Genomic DNA, 18,320 nt, shown 5'->3' with positions numbered 1-18,320 from the left:
ATGCTGGTTGTCTTGGGACTGCTCACCGCCTTCCTTTCTTTCCTATATGTGATAGCTCTATCCATTAGGAAGCTCTTTGCTGCTGGGGTTTGGAAAACAAGCATGCAGTTTCCCAGGAAGATAGTGGTAATCACCAGAGCCAACAGTGGCATCCGCAAGGAGACGGCCAGAGACCTTGGTAGTAGAGAAACCCAAGGATGCAGTGCCTTCTGAGATATGCTGAAGGGATAATCTGCTGGCCAGTGAAATCCAGGCCAATACAAACAACCCTCAGATGCCAGTTCAGAAACTGGACCCATCCAATACCAAATCCATCTGAGCCTTTGCTAAGGACTTTCTGGCAGAGAAAAAGCAGCTCCCTATTCTGATCAACAATGCAGGAGTGATGGTGTATCGGTATTCCAAGACAGCTGGTGAATTTGAAACCCATCTGGGAGTCAACCACCTCGGCCACTTCCTTTGTACCCACTTGCTCCTGGTGCCACTGAAAAAGTCTGTGTCCTCACAGGTGATAAACCTGTCATCAGTAACCCACCATGCTGGCAAGATTCACTTCCACAGCCTCCAGGGTGAGAAGCACTATAGCCAGGGATTTTGCTCATTGCCACAGCAAGGTGGCCAATGTATTTTTAGTTGGGAACTGGCCAAGAGACTCCAAGGCACAAGGGTCATGCAGTGCATCCAGGCGTCATCCACTACCAGCTGGTCTGGGACTCCTGCCTGCTGTGCCTGCTCTGAAGGCTCTTCTCCCCCTTCATCAAGTCAACATGGTAGGGGGCATAGACCAGGCTTCACTGTGCCTTAGCTGAGAGCCTGGAGCCCCTGTGTGGCAAGTATTTCGGTGACTGCAAGAGGATCTGGGTGTCCCCAAGGGTCTGAAATAGCAAAACCATTGAGTACCTGTGGAATGTCACTGTAGGCTTCTAAAAATACAGTGGGAGTAGAGATGATGGAAGAGTCACAGCTTTATTGGGACCAGTCCAGCCATAATGAAGGGGGACAAAGGAGAAAGCCTTCCCTGAAAGACTGTCCTTCTGGCTGGCTACTGTTGAAAATTCTGCCCTGCTCTGATCCTCCAGACCCTTCTAGAAACCTTTGCATACCCACCTTTCTTGTGAAGCTGGCTCAAGGTACAAGACATTTCACACCTGCAGAGCATTCTTCTCCAGGACTTATAAGAACTGGCTGCTCTCTTGGGGCAGGAGGACAGGGCAGATCCCAGGCTGGTCATGGGGAAAGAAGAAGGGCCTGGGAAACAGGGGCAATTTTCTCACCAATACCAGAAATGCCAGCCAGCATGCTTAGCTGAGGTGACAGGAGCATCAGCATTACGTATTTCCAAGGACTCTAAGACTTAAACTTTTGACTGATCACTTTCGTCTTTGAAATACTAGTCACTCAGGAAATACTAGTCATTCAGGAAATACTCAGGAAATTTTTGGTTAACCTTGGCCAACTTTGATTTCTTCCTCTGAGCATACTGGAGCTACTGCATGAAGCTGGACCTTCCCATTTTCTTTTTCTAGTTTTTTTTTTTTTTGTATTAAAAAGTTTTCGCAGCTTTATTGAGATATAATTGACATATAATATTGTATGAGTTAGGACCTACCCATTTTCAAGCATGCAGATGGTTTCCTTTTCAAAAGAGTTCTCCTTACCTCAATTTTTAGAGAATATAAAGACTGTGCCTTGAAAAAAAAAAGAAATAAGCAGAAGAAGACTTGAATAGACACAGAGGAGAAGGCAATGTGAAGATGAAACACAGAGAGATATGAGGATGTTAACCTTGAAGATTGGAGCAATGCCACCAGAAGCCAAGGAATAATGACAGCAACAAAAGTTGGAAGAGGTAAGGCATGATTCTCCCTAAGAGCCTGTGAGGGAGAACAACCCTTCTAACAACTTGATATTGACCAGTGATACTGATTTCAGACATGTGGCCTACAGAACCATGAGAAAATAAATTTGATTTTTTATTGACCCATTGGTTGTTTAGTAGCATGTTGTTTAGCTTCCATGTATTTTTTCCCAGTTTTTTTCTTGTAATTGATTTCTAGCTTCTTTTTTTAAGGTTTTATTTATTTATTTGAGAGAGAAACAGAAAGAGCGAGAGAGAGCACGAGCAGGGAGGAGAGGGAGGAGAGGGAGGAGCAGGCTTCCCTCTGAGCAGGGAGCCCGATGTGAGGCTTGATCCAAGGACCCTGGGATCATGACCTGAGCCAAAGGCAGACGCTTAACCGACTGAGCCACCCAGGTGCCCCTGATTACTAGTTTCATTCAGAAAAGATGCCTGATATGATTTTAATAATCTTCAATTTATTGAGACTTGTTTTGTGGCCTAACATGTGATCTATCCTGCAGAATGTTCCATGTGCACTTGAGGAGACTATGTATTCTGCTTTTTTGGGATGAAATGTTCTGTATATATCTGTTAAGTCTGTCTGGTCTAATGTGTCTTTCAAAGACACCATATACTTACTGATTTTCTATCTGAATAATCTAACCATTGCTGTAAGTGGTGTGTTGAAGTCCCCTACTATTATTGTATTACTGTCAATCTCTCCCCTTTATGTCTGTTAATATTTGCTTTATATATTTAGATGCTCCTATTTTGTGCATAGATATTTATAATTTTTATATCCTCTTGTCACATTCTTCTTTATCATTATGTTATGCCCTTCTTTATCTCTTGTTACAGTCTTTGTTTTAAAGTCTATTTTGTCTGATATAAGTATCGCTACCCCAGCTTTTTTTCTTATTTTCATTTGCATGGAATATCTTTTTCCATCTCTTCACTTTCAGTCTGTAGGTGTCTTTAGGTCTGAAGTGAGTCTCTTGTAGGCAGCATATAAATGGGTCTTGTTTCTTCATCCCTTCAGTCACCCTATGTCTTTTGTTGGAGATTTTATTCCATTTACATTTAAAGTAATTGTTGGGCGCCTGGGTGGCTCAGTCGTTAAGCGTCTGCCTTCGGCTCAGGTCATGATCCCAGGGTCCTGGGATGGAGTCCCACATCGGGCTCCCTGCTCCGCGGGAAGCCTGCTTCTCCCTCTCCCATTCCCCCTGCTTGTGTTCCTGCTCTCGCTATCTCTCTCTGTCAAATAAATAAAATCTTAAAAAAAAAAAAAAAGTAATTGTTGATAGGTAAGTACTTATTGCCATTTTCTTCATTGTTTTCTGGTTGTTTTTATAGTTCTTTTCTATTCGTTTCTCCTTCTCTTGCTCGCTTCCATTGTAATTTGATGATTTTCTTCAGTGTTGTGCTTAGATTCATTTCTCTTTATTTTTCCTTGTGTGTATCTATTATAAGTTTTTGATTTGTGGTTACCATGAGGTTCAAATGTAACACCCTACGTATATAGCAGTCTTATTTAAATTGATGGTTACAGGGCACCTGGGTGGCTCAGTCGGTTAAGCGGCTGCCTTTGGCTCAGGTCATAACCCCAGGGTCCTGTGATCGAGCCCTGCGTTGGGCTCCCTCCTCAGCGGGGAGCCTGCTTCTCCCTCTCCCTCTGCCTGCTGCTCTGCTTACTTGTGTTCTCTCTCTATCTTTGTCAAATAAATAAATAAAATCTTTAAAAATAAATAAATAAATAAATAAATAAATAAATAAATAAATAAATAAATAAATTGATGGTTGCTTAAGTTCAAACACATTCTAAAAACACTACATTTTTACTCCTTCCCCTCCTGAACGTTCATGTATTTGATGTCATAATTTGCATCTTTTATTTTGTGTATCCCTTAACTACTTACTGTAGATATATTTGATTGTTCTGCCTTTGACTTTTAATCTTCATACTAGCTTTATATTGATCGACTACTTTAACTATATGCTTGCTTTTACTGATTAAATTTTTTCTTTCATAGTTTTCTTACATCTAGTAATGATGCATCTTTTCCATGTAAAGAAGTCCCTTTAACATTTCTTGTAAGCCTGATTTAGCGGTGATAAACTTCTTTAACTTTTGTTTGTCTGGGAAACTCTTTGTCTCTCCTTAAATTCTGAGTGATAATCTTGCTGAATGAAGTATTTTTGGTTGTAGGGATTTTGTGGGGGTTTTGTCCGTCAGCTTTAAATATATCATGCCACTTTCTTCTGGCCTGCAAAATTTCTGCTGAAAAATCAGTTGATAGCCTTAAGGATGTTCCCTTGTATGTAACTAATTACTTTTCTCTTGCTGCTTTTAAGATTCTCTCTTTAGCTTTAATTTTTGACACTTTAATCATTATGTGTCTTATGCTCTTTGGGTTCATTTATTTGGGGGATCTCTGTGATTCTTGGACCTGGATGTCTGTCCTTCCCCAGGCTGGGGAAGTTTTCAGCTATCATTTCTTCAAATATGTTTTCTGCCCCTTTCTCTCTCTCTTCTCCTTCTGGGACCCCTATAATATGTGTATTAACATAAAGAATGTTAATATGCTTGATGTTGTCCTAGAGGTCCCTTAATCTATCTTCATTTTTTTAATTCCTTTTTCTTTTTGCTGTTCAGTTTGGATGATTTCCACTATCCTGTCTTCCAGATCACTGATCTGTTCTTCTGCATCCTCCAATCTTTTATTGATTTCCATTAGTGTGTTTTTCACTTCAGTTATTATATTCTTCAGCTCTGATTTGTTATTTTTTATATTTTCTATTTGTTGACATTCTCAGTGAGTTCATTAACTCTTTTCCCAAGTTCTCTGAACATCTTTATGATCATTACTTTGAACTCTTTATCAGGTAGACTGCTTATATCCATTTTATTTAGTTCTTTTCCTGAGGTTTTGACTTATTCTTTCATTTGGAACATATTCCTCTGTCTCCTCATTTTGTCTGACTCTCTGTGTTTGTTTCTATGTATTAGGTAGGTCCACTACATCTGCTGGTCTTTAAGGTAGTAGCCTTAGTAGAAGGCATCTTATGGGGCCCAAAAGCACAATTCCCTCTGGTCACCAGAACCAGGCACTCCAAAGGTGTCCCCTGTGTAGGCTGCATGTGCCCTCCTATTGTGACTGGGCTGCAACTGCTCGTGGGTAGTGCTGGCCCCCAGCATGACTGCCTGAGAGGCCCAGCTGAAGCTGCTGTGGCTGTGTTGGTGGGTGGAGTTATCCCTTGGTGTTGCTGGCTGTGAGGCCAGCCCATGACTCTTGCAGGCATGCTGGTGGATGCAGCTGCCTCTCCCTGTCACAGGAATCACTTTGGAGGGGCAATGGTCCCAACTGAGGCTGCCCACAGGGTGGTGTGGGGCAGAAGCTGCTTTGGAGGAGTATCTGCTGAGATGGGCCCATTGTGCAGGGTGGGGTTGCAAAGGGGTCAAGTGGGGCAAGTGGTGCTAGCAAGGTAGATGGAGAGTGGCAGAAGTGGTACCTGCCAGCTTTGGCCCAGCTAGGCTGAAGGAAGACAAGAAAAATGGTGCCTGCTAGAACTTCTGTTCCAGGAAAAATTTCCTACAGATCTCTACCCCTCCAGGACATGCCTTAGAATTAGTCAATAAATCTTCACATGTGGCCCAGGTACTTTTCAAACTGCTGCCTCTGTGCTGGGGGTCAGAGCAAGTGAGGTTGTGTGAGTCTTTGAAGAATGGAACCTTGGTTTCCTATAGCCCACCAGTTCTCCCAGAGTTAAGCCCCACTGATTTTCAAAGCCAAATTTTATGGAGGCTCATCTTCCTGGTGCAGATCCTCAGGGCTGGAGTTACCTAATGTGGGGCTTGAACCCCTTGTCCTCACAGAGGACCTCCATGCCTGTGATATTCCTTACACTTGTGAGTTATTACACCAGGGCTTTGGTTCTCAACCAGGGTGCATCCCTACCTTTCCTACCCTTCTTTTCTTTTTTTTTAGAGATTGTATTTATTTATTTGTCAGAGAGAGAGTACAAGCAGAGGAAGAAGCAGACTCCCCACTGAGCAAGGAGCCTGATTTGGGACTCAATCCCAGGACCCTGGAATCATAACTTGATCCGAAGACAGCCGCTTAACCCACTGAGCCACCCAGGTGCCCTATTTCCTACCCTTCTTGATATGACTTTTTCTTCATCTCTTTGGCTGTGGAAGAATTTTCTGCTAGTCTCTAAGTCATTCTCAGAAAGAGTTGCTCCAGATGTATTTATAGCCTTGATGTGTCTCTGGAAGGAGGAGGTGAGCTCAGGATATTTCTACTCTGCCATCTTTCCCTCTAAGAGTGATAACTTGATTTCTAGTGTCCACATCCAAAGAGGAATTTTGACCCAAGATGGATGATACCCAGAGTTTAATCCATACCTATTTCAGGTGATGAGATTTGGTATTTTTGAGCTGATAATATTAAATGAGATTTTGGACCTGAGTTCATACTGCAATGTATTGAGAAATTGGGAGATTTGGTGATGTAGTACATGCATTTTACGTGTGCAATGGACATGAATCCTTGGGGACCAGAGGGCAGATTACAGGAGAGTGAATAATCCCCCCCAAAGATATTCTATTTTCTGGAATTTGTGTGTTACCTTACAATAATAACAAAAAAGACTTCGCGGATGTGATTAAGTTAAAGATTTTGAGATAAGGAGATTATCCTGGATTATTTGGGTGGGTCCTAAATGTATCACAAGTGTCCTTATCAGAGGGAGGCAGAGGGAAATTTGACACCAACAGAAAAGAAAGGGGGGGTGTGTGACCATGGAGGCAGAGATTAGAATGATGCAGCCACGGCCAAGGAATGCTGGCAGCCACCAGAAGCCAGAAGAGCAAAGAGCAGATTCTCTCCTAGAGTCTCTGAAAGGAGTGCAGCTCTGCTGACACTCTGATTTCAGCCCAGAGAAACTAATTTTAGACTTCTAACCTCCAGAACTGTGATAAGATAAATTTCTGTTGTTTTATGCCATGGCCTCTCAGCACATCTTCTGTAGAAAATGTTTTCTGACTGCAACAAGAGAAAGCAGAATACGCTATCCCCTGTTATGGAAATGTGACTAGAAGAGAGAGAGAGAGACTGTCCTGAACAAGTCTTAGACCTTGAAACTACCATGAGGAATTTTTCTGGTAGCTGAAGATGCTGTGCAAAACAAATTCTATTACTTGAGCCATCATTACAAATATTGTTAAGAAGTATCAAGTAGTCCCTGCTCAGCAGGGAGCCTGCTTCACCCTCTCCATCTGCCTGCACTCCCCTTGCTTGTGCACTCCCCTTGCTTGTGCTTGCTCTCTCTGTCAAATGAATGAATAAAATCTTTTAAAAACTTTTTTTGATTTTAAAAAAGGGACTCCTGGGTGGCTCAGTCAGTTAAGAGTCTGCCTTCAGCTCAGGCCATGATCTCGGGGTCCTGGGATCAAGCCCCGCATTGGGCTCCCTGCTCAGCAGGGAGCCTGCTTCTCCCTCTTCCACTGCCTGTTGTTTCTCTTGCTTGTGAGCTCTCTCTCTCTCTCTGTCCTTGTCAAATGAATGAATAAAATCTTCTTAAAAATAAGGCTCAGGTCATGATCCCAGCATCCTGGGATCAAGCCCTGCATCGGGCTCCCTGCTCCGCGGGAAGCCTGCTTCTCCCTCTCCCACTCCCCCTGCTTGTGTTCCCTCTCTCGCTGTGTCTCTCGCTGTCAGATAAATAAAATCTTAAAAAAAAAAATAAGAAGTATCAAGATGAATATGGTGTTTACTCTCCCATTCCAAACTTTCAGATCTCTCAAGATTCAGTAGGGAACAGTAATAGGAGTGAAACACTCACCTCTGAGAAACACAGACTTGTCAAGAAAACACAAGTTTTTCTGGGCATCCCACCTTTAAGTGTCCCTTTTGTAAAGATCAAATTTTATCTGACAGCATTTATGGAATCACTGTAACAATGACCAGATAGTTCCTATTTCAGATAGTTCCTGTGATGTGTCCTATTTGTGTGTCTCTTCACTGGGGAGCTCCTAGGCAAATTACTAGAAATTTTGTTAGTCATCTAATCAAAGACATCAGATTGATTATGGATAATTTGTTCATCTTCATCTAGAGTGGGAAACGCAATATCAGACTGCTGTTGAAGAATCTTTTCAAGTAAACATATGAAGACTGGAGACATCTCTGTACCTTCATACCCGCAAGTGCTATCTTTAATGAAACAACTATATGAAGTCACTGTTTCAATAATTTGATGTGTATATTAACAAAAGTAATTCAATCTAAAAAAAGTTTAAAATTTCTTAAGTCGCTAGAAAGTCCTAGAAAAGAGCCCCATATCTGAGGAAGTTGGAGACTGATAGCAAGGATTTGAGGCGGTGGCCTCATATTCACCATTTATTAAAATGAAACAAAAGCAGAGCAGAGAGTAGCGAGATGTACACCAAGGGGAAGGGAACATCTGAGCATGCGCAGGAAGGGACCTACGGAATCTGCAGTGGCCAATTCTTGCAGAGAGCAATCCTGCTTCAAGCTGGAGAATCAACCCGCTTTGAAAAGATGGTCCTGTCCCTGGAGCTGGACTTTTAGACCCCGTTCCTGACTCACTTGCCCCGCCTACTCTCCTAACCCCTGATTGGACAGTTCAAGCTCATTAACTGTTCGGATAGGTTTATTACCCTTGGACAGTGGAATTGTGGGATTTCGCCTCGTGGAGTGACCCTTCAGCGCCACCACTTCGGCTCTTAGGTAAGCGCTTTCTTTGGACGATCTTGGACAGGTTGAAGATAGGCTGGTAAAAAAAAGTGAGGAACCTCTGTAGATCACTCAAGTTCTTGCTGTACCTCGCAAAAGCCTCAAGATCCTTAGGACTGAGAAATGACTAAGCCTTTCGGGGCAATCCCAGTCAGGCAAAGATAAAACTAAAACTATTTTTGGTCTGTGAGACTTTCTAATTGCTCTTCCTGAGGGAAGAAGACCCCCCTCAGCCTGAGAAACCCCCAAATCAGCTAGTTGCCCCTAGATTTCTTTAACCAGAGATAAAAGCCACTGCCTAAGTGACTCTTTTATTGCATTCTCCAGGATAAAGCAGAAACTTTCTTGGCCTCAGAGACCCCTAAATTTCCTCTCCCTAAGAGATTCCCAATGCCGTCAGTGGAGAACACCAGACTGCTCCATTAAAAGCCTCCAAACTCTGGGGTGCCTGGATGGCCCAGTGGGTTGAGTCTGCCTTCAGCTCCAATGGTGATCCCAGGGTTCTGGAATCGAGTCTGGCATCGGGCTCCCTGCTCAGTGAGGAGTCTGCTTCTCCCTCTGCCCGCCCCGCCCCCACCCCGGCCCGTGCTCGTTCTCTCTCTCTCACAAAAATAAAATCTTTTTAAAAAATAAAACTCTCCACATTCTCAGCCTAAGTGAAGGCTGATCCTGTAGTCTTGGAGATTCCAGTTCTCTTCATACTAATAATTTTGTTTTTTTATAAAGATTTTCTTTATTTGCCAGAAAGAGAGAGAGAGCATGCCCAAGCAGGGGGAGGGGCAGAGGGAGAGGGAGAAGCAGGCTCCCCACTGAGCAGGGAGCCCAATATGGGGCTCGATCCCAGAACCCTGGGATCGTGACCTGAGCCAAAGGCAGACTCTTAACCGCCTGAGCCACCCAGGCGCCCTTCACACTAATAATTTTCAAATAACCTAGTAATGGGCTCTAAATCCACTCTATATTAGAGATCCTCATTTCTTTTCAACAGAGCAAAACCCCACATCCTTCTGCCTGAAAACCCAAACCCATCTGTCAGAGACACCATATAATCTATGGGACTTACCTCCCCATTCTTCTGCCTCAAAACACACCCCTTCCCCCTTCATAAAACTACATGTTCACTTCACTGCTTCCTCAACAAGCGTCTTTATATCTTTCCTTCAGGATAAGCCAAACTTCAGGCAAACTACTAACAACAGTAGCCAACTCCCTCTCAAAGTCTTAAGGCTGCTTTGATCATGCTTACAGAAAACCTGTCATCCCTAATCAGTACTTTTTTTTAAAGATTTATTTATTTATTTTTGAGAGAGTGAGAATGAGAGAGAGAGTACATGAGAGGGGGGAGGGTTAGAGGGAGAAGCAGGCTCCTCGCTGAGCAGGGAGCCCGATGTGGGACGCGATCCCAGGACTCCAGGATCATGACCTGAGCCGAAGGCAGTCGCTTAACCAACTGAGCCACCCAGGCGCCCCTCAATACTTTCTTTCATAGATCTCTGGCCCCCCATTTTTTGTTTTTGTTTTGTTTTAATTTTTTAATAGATTTTATTTATTTATTTGTCAGAGACAGAGAGAGAAAGTGAGCGAGCGCATGAGTGGGGGCGCAGAGGGAGAGGGAGAAGCAGGCTCCCCACTGAACAAGGAGCCTGATGCGGGGCTTGATCCCAGGACCCCAGGATCATGACCTGAGCCAAAGGCAGACACTTAACCAACTGAGCCACCCAGGCATCCCTGTTTTTGTTTTTGTTTTTTTAAAGATTTTATTTATTTATTTGTCAAAAAGAGAGAGCACAAGCAAGGGGAGTGGCAGGCAGAGGGAGAAGCAAGCTTCCTGCTGAGCAAGGACCCCGATGCAGGGCTCTGTCCCAGGACCCTGGGATCATGACCTGAGCCGAAGGCAGACTTAACCGACTGAGCCATGCAGGCGTCTTGCCCCCTGTTTGTTTGACTCCCCCCACCCTTGTCCTTTCTCAGGGACAGATTAGCCCAGGATGGAGAAAAGTAGAACCTTGATTCCAGGTGATTGACTGAATGTGACCTGCCCTCAGTGCTGTCTCCCTTCCTCAGGACCTTTGGCCTTGTGGCTGGAGAGATTAGGCTGCGTCCTTTCAAGATCAAACTATTCCCAGCGCCATGAATAAAGGCGGCTCCTTTTCAAAGAACTCCAAGGAGGATACCGAGAAATCAGAGAATAAATGCAAGGTGAGGTGATCTGGAGGGGGTAGGGGAATGGCTCAGGGGATACTCTAGAGGGACTAGATCTTGAGGAGGCAAGGTCAGAGGCACTGGGGAAAAGAAGGAGGGTGTCAGGGGGAGATCCAGAGCCTCCGGATTTTCCCACCTTCACTCTGTCCTCACCTAGCATCTCTGGAAACAACCGGTCTTATGACCTTGCACTGCATTTGGTGACTCTCAATCCATTCTGGAAGGTGACAGAGCATGCCACCAGCGTTATGCATCTACTGCATGCCTGGGGAAAGGGTAGGGAATGTTACCCATGCTCTCTCAGTTAGCCTTGACATTAACCAGGAAAGGGATGATTCTCCCCAGTTCACAGATCCAACATGGAGGTCCTGTGGCAGAGGAAGAGACCCCCGCCGAAGATCAGGCATGTTTAGCTGAGTTGCTGCTCTTTTTTTTTTTTCCCTAGACCTTCAAGGATATTTCCAAATACTTCTCTAAGGAAGAGTGGGCAAATCTTGAATACTCAGATAAAATCACCTATGTGTACATGAAGAGAAACTATGACACCATGACTAGTCTAGGTAAGAGAAAGTTCTGGGTGCAGACAAACCTGGGAACACATGACCATCCCTCAGTCCCTTACATGCCATGGCTTCTCCCTAGACTGCAGTAAGTGCCCTGCATCTTCCTTTTGTGCAGGGAGAAATCCCAGGGCAGTTTTGAGGCACTCTGCTCTTTTATATTCTGTGCAGGGCTGAGGACCTGGAGTGGCCACAAAGAGGCTCAGACCTAGATCCTGCCCGTTTCTCTTCTGGTCACCCTTGTTTGGAGTCCCCCAGCTGATGAGCTTGCCTGTCCCCACTGCCTCCCAGGATTCTACCCCACATATGTCTTCTCAGGCTGTCTCTGAAGGAACAAATATTTTGCTTCTTTCTAGGTCTCAAGGCCACTCTCCCAGACTTCATGTGTCCTAAAAAAAGGGCCAAGCAATTCAGTGGGTGTGATTCTGATGAAGATCAGAACCCCAAGAATCAGGGTGAGTGGAAGGAAGGGCCTGGACAGAGTCTCCTGAAGCCCAATTGCTTTGGGGTCCAAGTGCTTGGGAAGGATTCTCGGGAGTTTGTTCCCTCAAAAGCATCTTGGCTGAGTGAGAAAAGTTGGATTTAGAAGGTTAAGTAGAGTCAGAGGCCATTCATATAAAATCCCAAAACATGCAAACAAGAGGATATATTTTTATGGATAAGAAGTAAATGGTAAATGTATAAACCCTGAATGAGAATAAAACCCATCAAATTCAGGAGTGCAGGGGCGTCTGGGTGGCTCAGTCGTTAAGCATCTGCCTTCCGCTCAGGTCATGATCCCGGGGTCCTGGGATCGAGCCCCACATCGGGCTCCTTGCTCAGCGGGAAGCCTGCTTCTCCCTCTCCCACTCCCCCTGCTTGTGTTCCCTCTCTCGCTGTGTCTCTCTCTGTCAAATAAATAAAATAAAATCTTAAAAAAAATTCAAGAGTGCAGAGGGAGGGAGGTCAGGGATCAGTGAGGACTGCACAGATGGCTTCAGCTGTGACTTGTTTATAGTGTTTGGTTATATTTTGAACAAAGATCTCAGAACAATCTGAAGCAGTTGTGGGATAATGGGAAGTTCTGAGTAGACTCAGTGGTAGATGTGCAAGTGTTTCCAAAATTATTCTCCATAATTTTCTGTACGCTTGAAACATTTCTTTTTTACAAGGAGTTATGGTTCTTGTTAAACACTGTTAATGAATCACAGGACAATTAAGAAAAATTTAATTGAAGTGTAAATCCATGTAGAGCGCCTGGCTGTCAGTAGAGCACGGGATGCTTGATCTCGGGGTCGTGAGTTCAAGCCCCACGTTGGGCATAGAGATTACTTTTTTAAAAAAGTGTAGGGATGGGGGTCCTGGGATCGAGCCCCGTGTCGGGCTCCCAGCTCAGGGGGAGTCTGCTTCTTCCTCTCCCTCTGTTGCTCCCCTTGCCTGTGCTCTCGCTCGCTCTCTCAAATAAATAAATAAATAAATAAATAAATAAATAATATTAAAAGTGTAGGGGTGCCTGGGTGGCTGAGTCGGTTGGGTGTCTGGCTCTTGATTTCAGCTCGGGTCATGGTCTCGGGGTCATGGGATCGTGCCCCACATTGGGCTCCATGCTCAGCTCAGAGTCTGCTTGTGCTTCTCCCTCCCCCCACTTGAGCTTGCTTGTGCTCTCTCTCTCTTAAATAAATAAATAGAATCTTTAAAAAAATAAAATTTAAATTCAAAAAAGTGTAAATCCACAAAAAAACTTCCAGAGTCAATTTCATAATAAGGCATAGGTGTTGGATAAATATCTTAAGAGAGAGCGATGAATGCATTATGAAATGACACACAGCTATTTCCTTATGTATTACCTAAACTAAATAGTCTTCTTGCTCCTCAGCAAACCTGATTCTATGTGTTGAGCTTGAGAGAGGGTTTGGGAAAGTGATCCTCCACACATTAGCTTTTCTCCTTATCAGTGAGCAGAGGTAACATATGGTGAAAAGGGTAGCAGATTCTAGAAATCTTTGTGTATTTGATCAGTTTGTGTACTCACCATAAAGGGGATGAAATGTATTCCCTTGCTTTTCTGCTCTGACAGCACAGCGGTAAGCAGAGACAGAATTGCCAAACTGTCCCCAACAGACCTATGACTCTCCAGGTAAACAGGCCAGATTCTACAAGCTCCCAAAATTGCTGAGAGGGCTGAAAATCCAGTTCTTGAGAATCTACAAAGCTTTTGACACTAAAGGAGTACCTTTTTAAAAAAAGATTTTACTTATTTATTTGTCAGAGAGAGAGAGAGCACGCCCGCAAAGCAGGGGGAGGGGCAGAGGGAGAAACAGACCCCCCCCCCCCGCCGAGCAGGGAGCCCGACGCGGGGCTCTATCCCAGGACCCTGGGAACATGACCTGAGCCGAAGGCAGATGCTTGACGTACTGAGCCACCCAGGTGTCCCTAAAGGAGTATCTTTATACTGGAAATACTCCAGAACCAATGGGGCAAATCACCCATAATTCCTCATGCACCTAACGGCTTTGTTCAAGTATAATTGGCATACTATAAAATTTACCTGGTTTAAGTGGACAGTGATTTTAGTTGCCACATCCCTTTAAGTGAATGCAATCAATTTAATTTAATTAATTCAATCAGTGTAATTCTTTGCAGGGAAAGGTAAGAAATATGTAGTAAAATAGGATGAGGCAGTGATGGGGTTTGGTTCACATTTTATAAATCATCAGAAGGAAAATTACAAATTGGTGCTACAAATAAATGTATAAACCATGATTTAAAGATAATTCAAAAGCCAGTCTCAAAATAACTCTTTGACAATAAGTGGACTCATAACCCTTTCCTGCAGAATTCCCTGATACTACAGGAGTCTCTGGAGTTTGGGACTATTTGCCAACAAAGAAAAATTCCCGTTTATCACTTTCTTTCAGGTGAACCTCGTCAGGGGCCTTCTGATGTGCAAGATCAAAAGCAAATGAAGGTGAGTATCTCCCAAATCTAAAGAACCAGAGACTCTTTCTCCCTCCACGGATGTGAATATCGGTAAGAGTGGGAGAATATTGAATATAGCCTATCCCTCACTGCCTCCCTTTCCTGATCTCTTTATCACAATTCCTGATGTAGCATCAACGGCTTAATAATGAACAGTTGTGATAGTTGATACTACTTTTGTTTTCATAGTGATGTCAGATATTTTAAGCAGTTCACAAGGATTAATTTCTTTAATCCTTCAGAAAACCTCTATGACGTTTTCCTATCATTATTCCCAGATAATAATGAGGATGTTAATAATAATAATAACTAATCATAAAGATGAGGATATTGTGGTGCCGAGATTCTAAGTAATTTGCCTGAGACCACAGAGGCAGTGGTAGTAATCTGTACATTTGAAACATTTCTTTTTTTAAAGCGTTTATTGTTCTTGCTAAACACTGTTAATGAATCACAGGACAATTTAAGAAAAGCCCCGAATGATTTCCCAGCTCATGAAACTTTTCCTGTGTTTATGAAGTTCAAGGGCTCCCCCGCCCCGCCTGCCGCCGCAAGGGCTTTACCCCACAGTAGCTGCTGATGCTTCCAATTAGACACCCACTCTCGAAACAGAAAGTACCAGCTCCCCTCTGCTCTGTGGCAGGGCCGTTCTCTCCCAGCTTGAGAATGGTGGGCTGTCTGCCCCTCCCTGCTATGAGCTCCTTTGGGGCCTTGTCTGCACCTGAGGCATCTCTGAAGCCAACGAAGTGGCCCAGGGGGACCCTCTGAGGTGCCCCAAATTGATCCTTGAGTAAGTGATTCCGCAGTTGTAGATTAAACTCTACTTTAGAGGGTCGAGGACCTGGGGAGTTGGATTGCCAGTGTGGGGACCTTTGAGACAATTCAAAGAAGGATCATAAGAGAAAGTATTCATTTTCATTATTACCACATTGAAAAGTGTTTGCAAGCTCAGAAAGTACTTTCCCTTAGCTTCTTTTACTTTTCCTGTTCACTGTTTCCTCAATGAGGGAGCTGAAGGAAAGGTAGCTTAAGATTGTTGGTCAGTGACGCACCATGACGCAAGCAAAATTGACGGGAACCATCTTGTCTAATTTCCCATTAACCGTTCTTGCCAGGGCAGGACGGAATATGACATCTGGCGCTGCTTTCTTTGCTGTCTATATTAATTGCTGTGAACCATTCCTTTCCTCTCCCCTGCGCTCATCTCCCCTGTACCATTTTCCAGCAGTGTTCTGCCCCCTGTGAATTTTTACATTTATTCTCCCAGCAGCTCTCTACTAGCTTATATGCAATCCCTTATATTTTATAGAAGCCCCTCCTTTCTTCTAGAGACCACGTGGATTCTTAGAAGGCTACTCTTCCCCAAATTTTCTGTATACCACACTCCACTTAGGTGGAGCATTTTGCTGTTTGCAAGAATGGGTGAAGACAGACGTTCTAGTCCTGGAAACACCCTTCATTTAAGCCATTCCTTTTTGTTCTAACCTTACTCATAATTTAGGTACAGGGGATATAATCATCTCCCAGAGTTGTTGAGGCCATTAACCAAGGTATGCATGTGAAGATACTTTGTAAGCTCTAAAGCACTAGAGAAATGTCATTGATACCGTTTACATGTGACCTTCACATTAAAAAGGTGATGCTCGAGAAACAAATAAAGGAAGAAAGTGATTCAGAACCAATACCAATAACACCTGGCTCTGAGCAGCCTCAGAAAGAGCTGTGCCCCCTGGGAAAAGCAAGTACCTCTGGTCAAGAGAGTGAGAACATACCAGGTAAGGGGCGCCTGGGTGGCTCAGTCGGTTAAGCGTCTGCCTTCGGCTCAGGTCACGATCCCAGGGTCCTGGGATCGAGCCCCACATCGGGCTCCCTGCTCAGTGGGGAGCGTGCTTCTCCCTCTCCCACTCCCCCTGCTTGTGTTCCCTCTCTTGCTGTCTCTCTGTCAAAGAAATAAATAAAAAATCTTAAAAAAAGATAAATAAAAGAAGATACCAGGTAAGAGGTAGCTATGTGGGAACAACTATTCTGTCTTTCCTGGCTATGTTCAAGTATGTGGTCTAGGTATGGGGGATGGATCCTGGACAGGCTTGGGCCAGACCTGACTGAGGAGCTCGCCCAGCTCCAGCTGAGATGTTAGAACATGACTTCCAGAGTCATAGACTTGAATTGTCATTGATATAAAAGCCAAGTGATTCTAGGCAAGTCTTCTGAATTCTCTGAACTCCAGGTTCCTAGTCCATAAAACGGAAATAATCTTGGTTCACAAATTGTTCAAAGGCGTTAAGTCTAGAAAGCCTGTACAACATGGAAGGTGGTCAAGTAATTCCATCTGTGATAACCTGGGAACATACCTTACTCACAGTTGTATCCCCAGCCCTCAGCTCAATGCCTGACACACTGTATACCCTTAACAAACATATGCTGAATGAAAGAAGGTCTGAATGAATGTTCTGGTAAGTAAAGAGGTTGGGAATCTAAACCTGACAATGGGAGGAGCCAGAAGCTAAAATTCTAACTGGCATTTGGTGTGTATTGGTGAGGGTCTACATATCAGCCTCTCTGAGCCAGAAGATGTGAAAAACAGACTATGTCGAATGCCTGTGGGCACTCGGGAGGGAAGAGGCATCTCCTCATCTGACAAAACAGAGACTAACCCTCCCCAGCCCATCCATCCCCCATTTACCAACTCTTGTCCACCATAGGACCCAGGAAACGGATGAGTAGTATTTGGGCCTTCAGACTGCGGGAAAGAAAGAACCTAATAGTGTATGAAGAGATCAGTGATCCTGAGGAAGATGACTAACTCCGTAAGTGACCCTTCGCGGTCCACACCTGCACCCCTCTGCAAAATGTGCGTTTCTGTTATGGTACTGGTGTCCCATCTTGTCGCTTGCTCCCCAAGTCATTCCTTTCTCCTAGTCCCTTGAGGTGCAGCATTGAGGCTAAATGATGAGGTTTCCCACGCTCTTTGTGCTCCCTGCTATGTATAGCCAGGGATCCTCCCTACCTAGAATGCTGTGGGCTCCCAAATCTCATGATGTGTAGGCCACACCTTCCTCTAGCCTAGAAACTCATAAGACAGGTAAGGGAGTCACTGTGGCCTGAGCATAAGGTTCTGTTTGAGGAGCAGTGGGAGGTGCTTGGAGATCATGAGTTAGGGCAGAATCCAAGTGCTCGGGTTCCTGCAAGCCCGAAGGAAGAATTTGGTGTTGATTTATCCGGCAATCGGAGCTCACTGCTACTCATGTTCCTTCTCTTTCCTTGCCTCAACCTCAGGGATGTGACAAGTGCCCATGATAAGAAGCAGAACCTGGTGGCCTTTCACGAACATGGGCATGGCTGTGAACTCCTAGCCATCAGGTGTATAGCGAGTAAAAGACAGAGTTCACAATAGTGAAAAGTTGAGCATGATTTCTCTTACTCTGTGACAAATATTCTGTTAGATATTAGAGTTTTGTTAATGAACAAAACATATACCTAATGCATATTTCTTTCTGTTTATCCATGCACTTAACCTTAGAAAATAAGTATTGTTGGGTATTCTCTGCCCAGAACGGCACGACCCTCCTCCCCTGATGTGATTGCTGGAGGGCAGTTCTGGGTGATTCCACGTGTTTTTCTCTGCATTTACACACACACACTGTACCACTATAAGTATCTCCCACCTTCTTTTCCCCACTGCCTGCACATCCTGGACAAGTACCCCTCATTTTGTTCCCATTCAACAGGTGCTCCATGGTGCACACCCTCATTATTCATTTACATTGCAGCAGTCATTGATAATTAATAAACATTTACAAGTTTCTCTCAGTTTGCTCCTCTCGTTCTTGGGCACAGAGCCCTGTACATATATGTGTGAGTGTTTCTTTAGCACACAGTCTTAGAAGTGGAATTGTCGTGGGCGCCTGGGTGGCTCAGTTGGTTAAGCGACTGCCTTCGGCTCAGGTCATGATCCTGGAGTCCCGGGATCGAGTCCCGCATCGGGCTCCCTGCTCGGCGGGG

At 44.3% G+C, this 18,320-nt stretch overlaps 1 protein-coding gene and 2 pseudogenes across 2 annotated transcripts; all 3 read left to right on the top strand.

The window, feature by feature from the left end:
• LOC118356594 lies at positions 1-944 on the top strand (annotated as a pseudogene).
• A 5,901-nt stretch (positions 945-6,845) lies between these two features.
• On the top strand, positions 6,846-8,013 carry LOC113930375 (annotated as a pseudogene).
• Positions 8,014-8,559: 546 nt separating this feature from the next.
• Positions 8,560-18,082, top strand: LOC113931232 (protein SSXA1-like). Of its 2 annotated transcripts, XM_027609005.2 has the most exons (8): positions 8,560-8,592; positions 10,663-10,797; positions 11,246-11,360; positions 11,717-11,815; positions 14,258-14,307; positions 15,955-16,093; positions 17,021-17,125; positions 17,595-18,082. In XM_027609005.2, exons 2-7 carry the CDS (start codon positions 10,729-10,731, stop codon positions 17,119-17,121), a joined length of 573 nt encoding a protein of 190 aa, XP_027464806.1. In that variant the 5' UTR covers positions 8,560-8,592; positions 10,663-10,728; the 3' UTR covers positions 17,122-17,125; positions 17,595-18,082. The 2 variants fall into 2 exon arrangements, with proteins under 2 accessions (XP_027464806.1, XP_027464807.1); XM_027609006.2 differs by lacking the exon at positions 11,717-11,815.
• Positions 18,083-18,320: the final 238 nt, after the last annotated feature.

This window comes from Zalophus californianus, chromosome X (genome assembly GCF_009762305.2).
Source record: "Zalophus californianus isolate mZalCal1 chromosome X, mZalCal1.pri.v2, whole genome shotgun sequence".
Lineage (NCBI taxonomy): Eukaryota > Metazoa > Chordata > Mammalia > Carnivora > Otariidae > Zalophus > Zalophus californianus.
This window is presented reverse-complemented; position numbering and strand designations above follow the sequence as displayed.

What these genes read in the sequence shown, in the direction of transcription:
- LOC113931232 (XM_027609005.2), top strand. Translation starts at nt 10,729, where the DNA reads ATGAATAAAGGCGGCTCCTTTTCAAAGAACTCCAAGGAGGATACCGAG. An exon ending in AATCAGAGAATAAATGCAAG is followed by an intron (nt 10,798 to 11,245) that starts GTGAGGTGATCT and finishes TTTTTTCCCTAG; the next exon opens with ACCTTCAAGGATATTTCCAA. An exon ending in AGAGAGTGAGAACATACCAG is followed by an intron (nt 16,094 to 17,020) that starts GTAAGGGGCGCC and finishes TGTCCACCATAG; the next exon opens with GACCCAGGAAACGGATGAGT.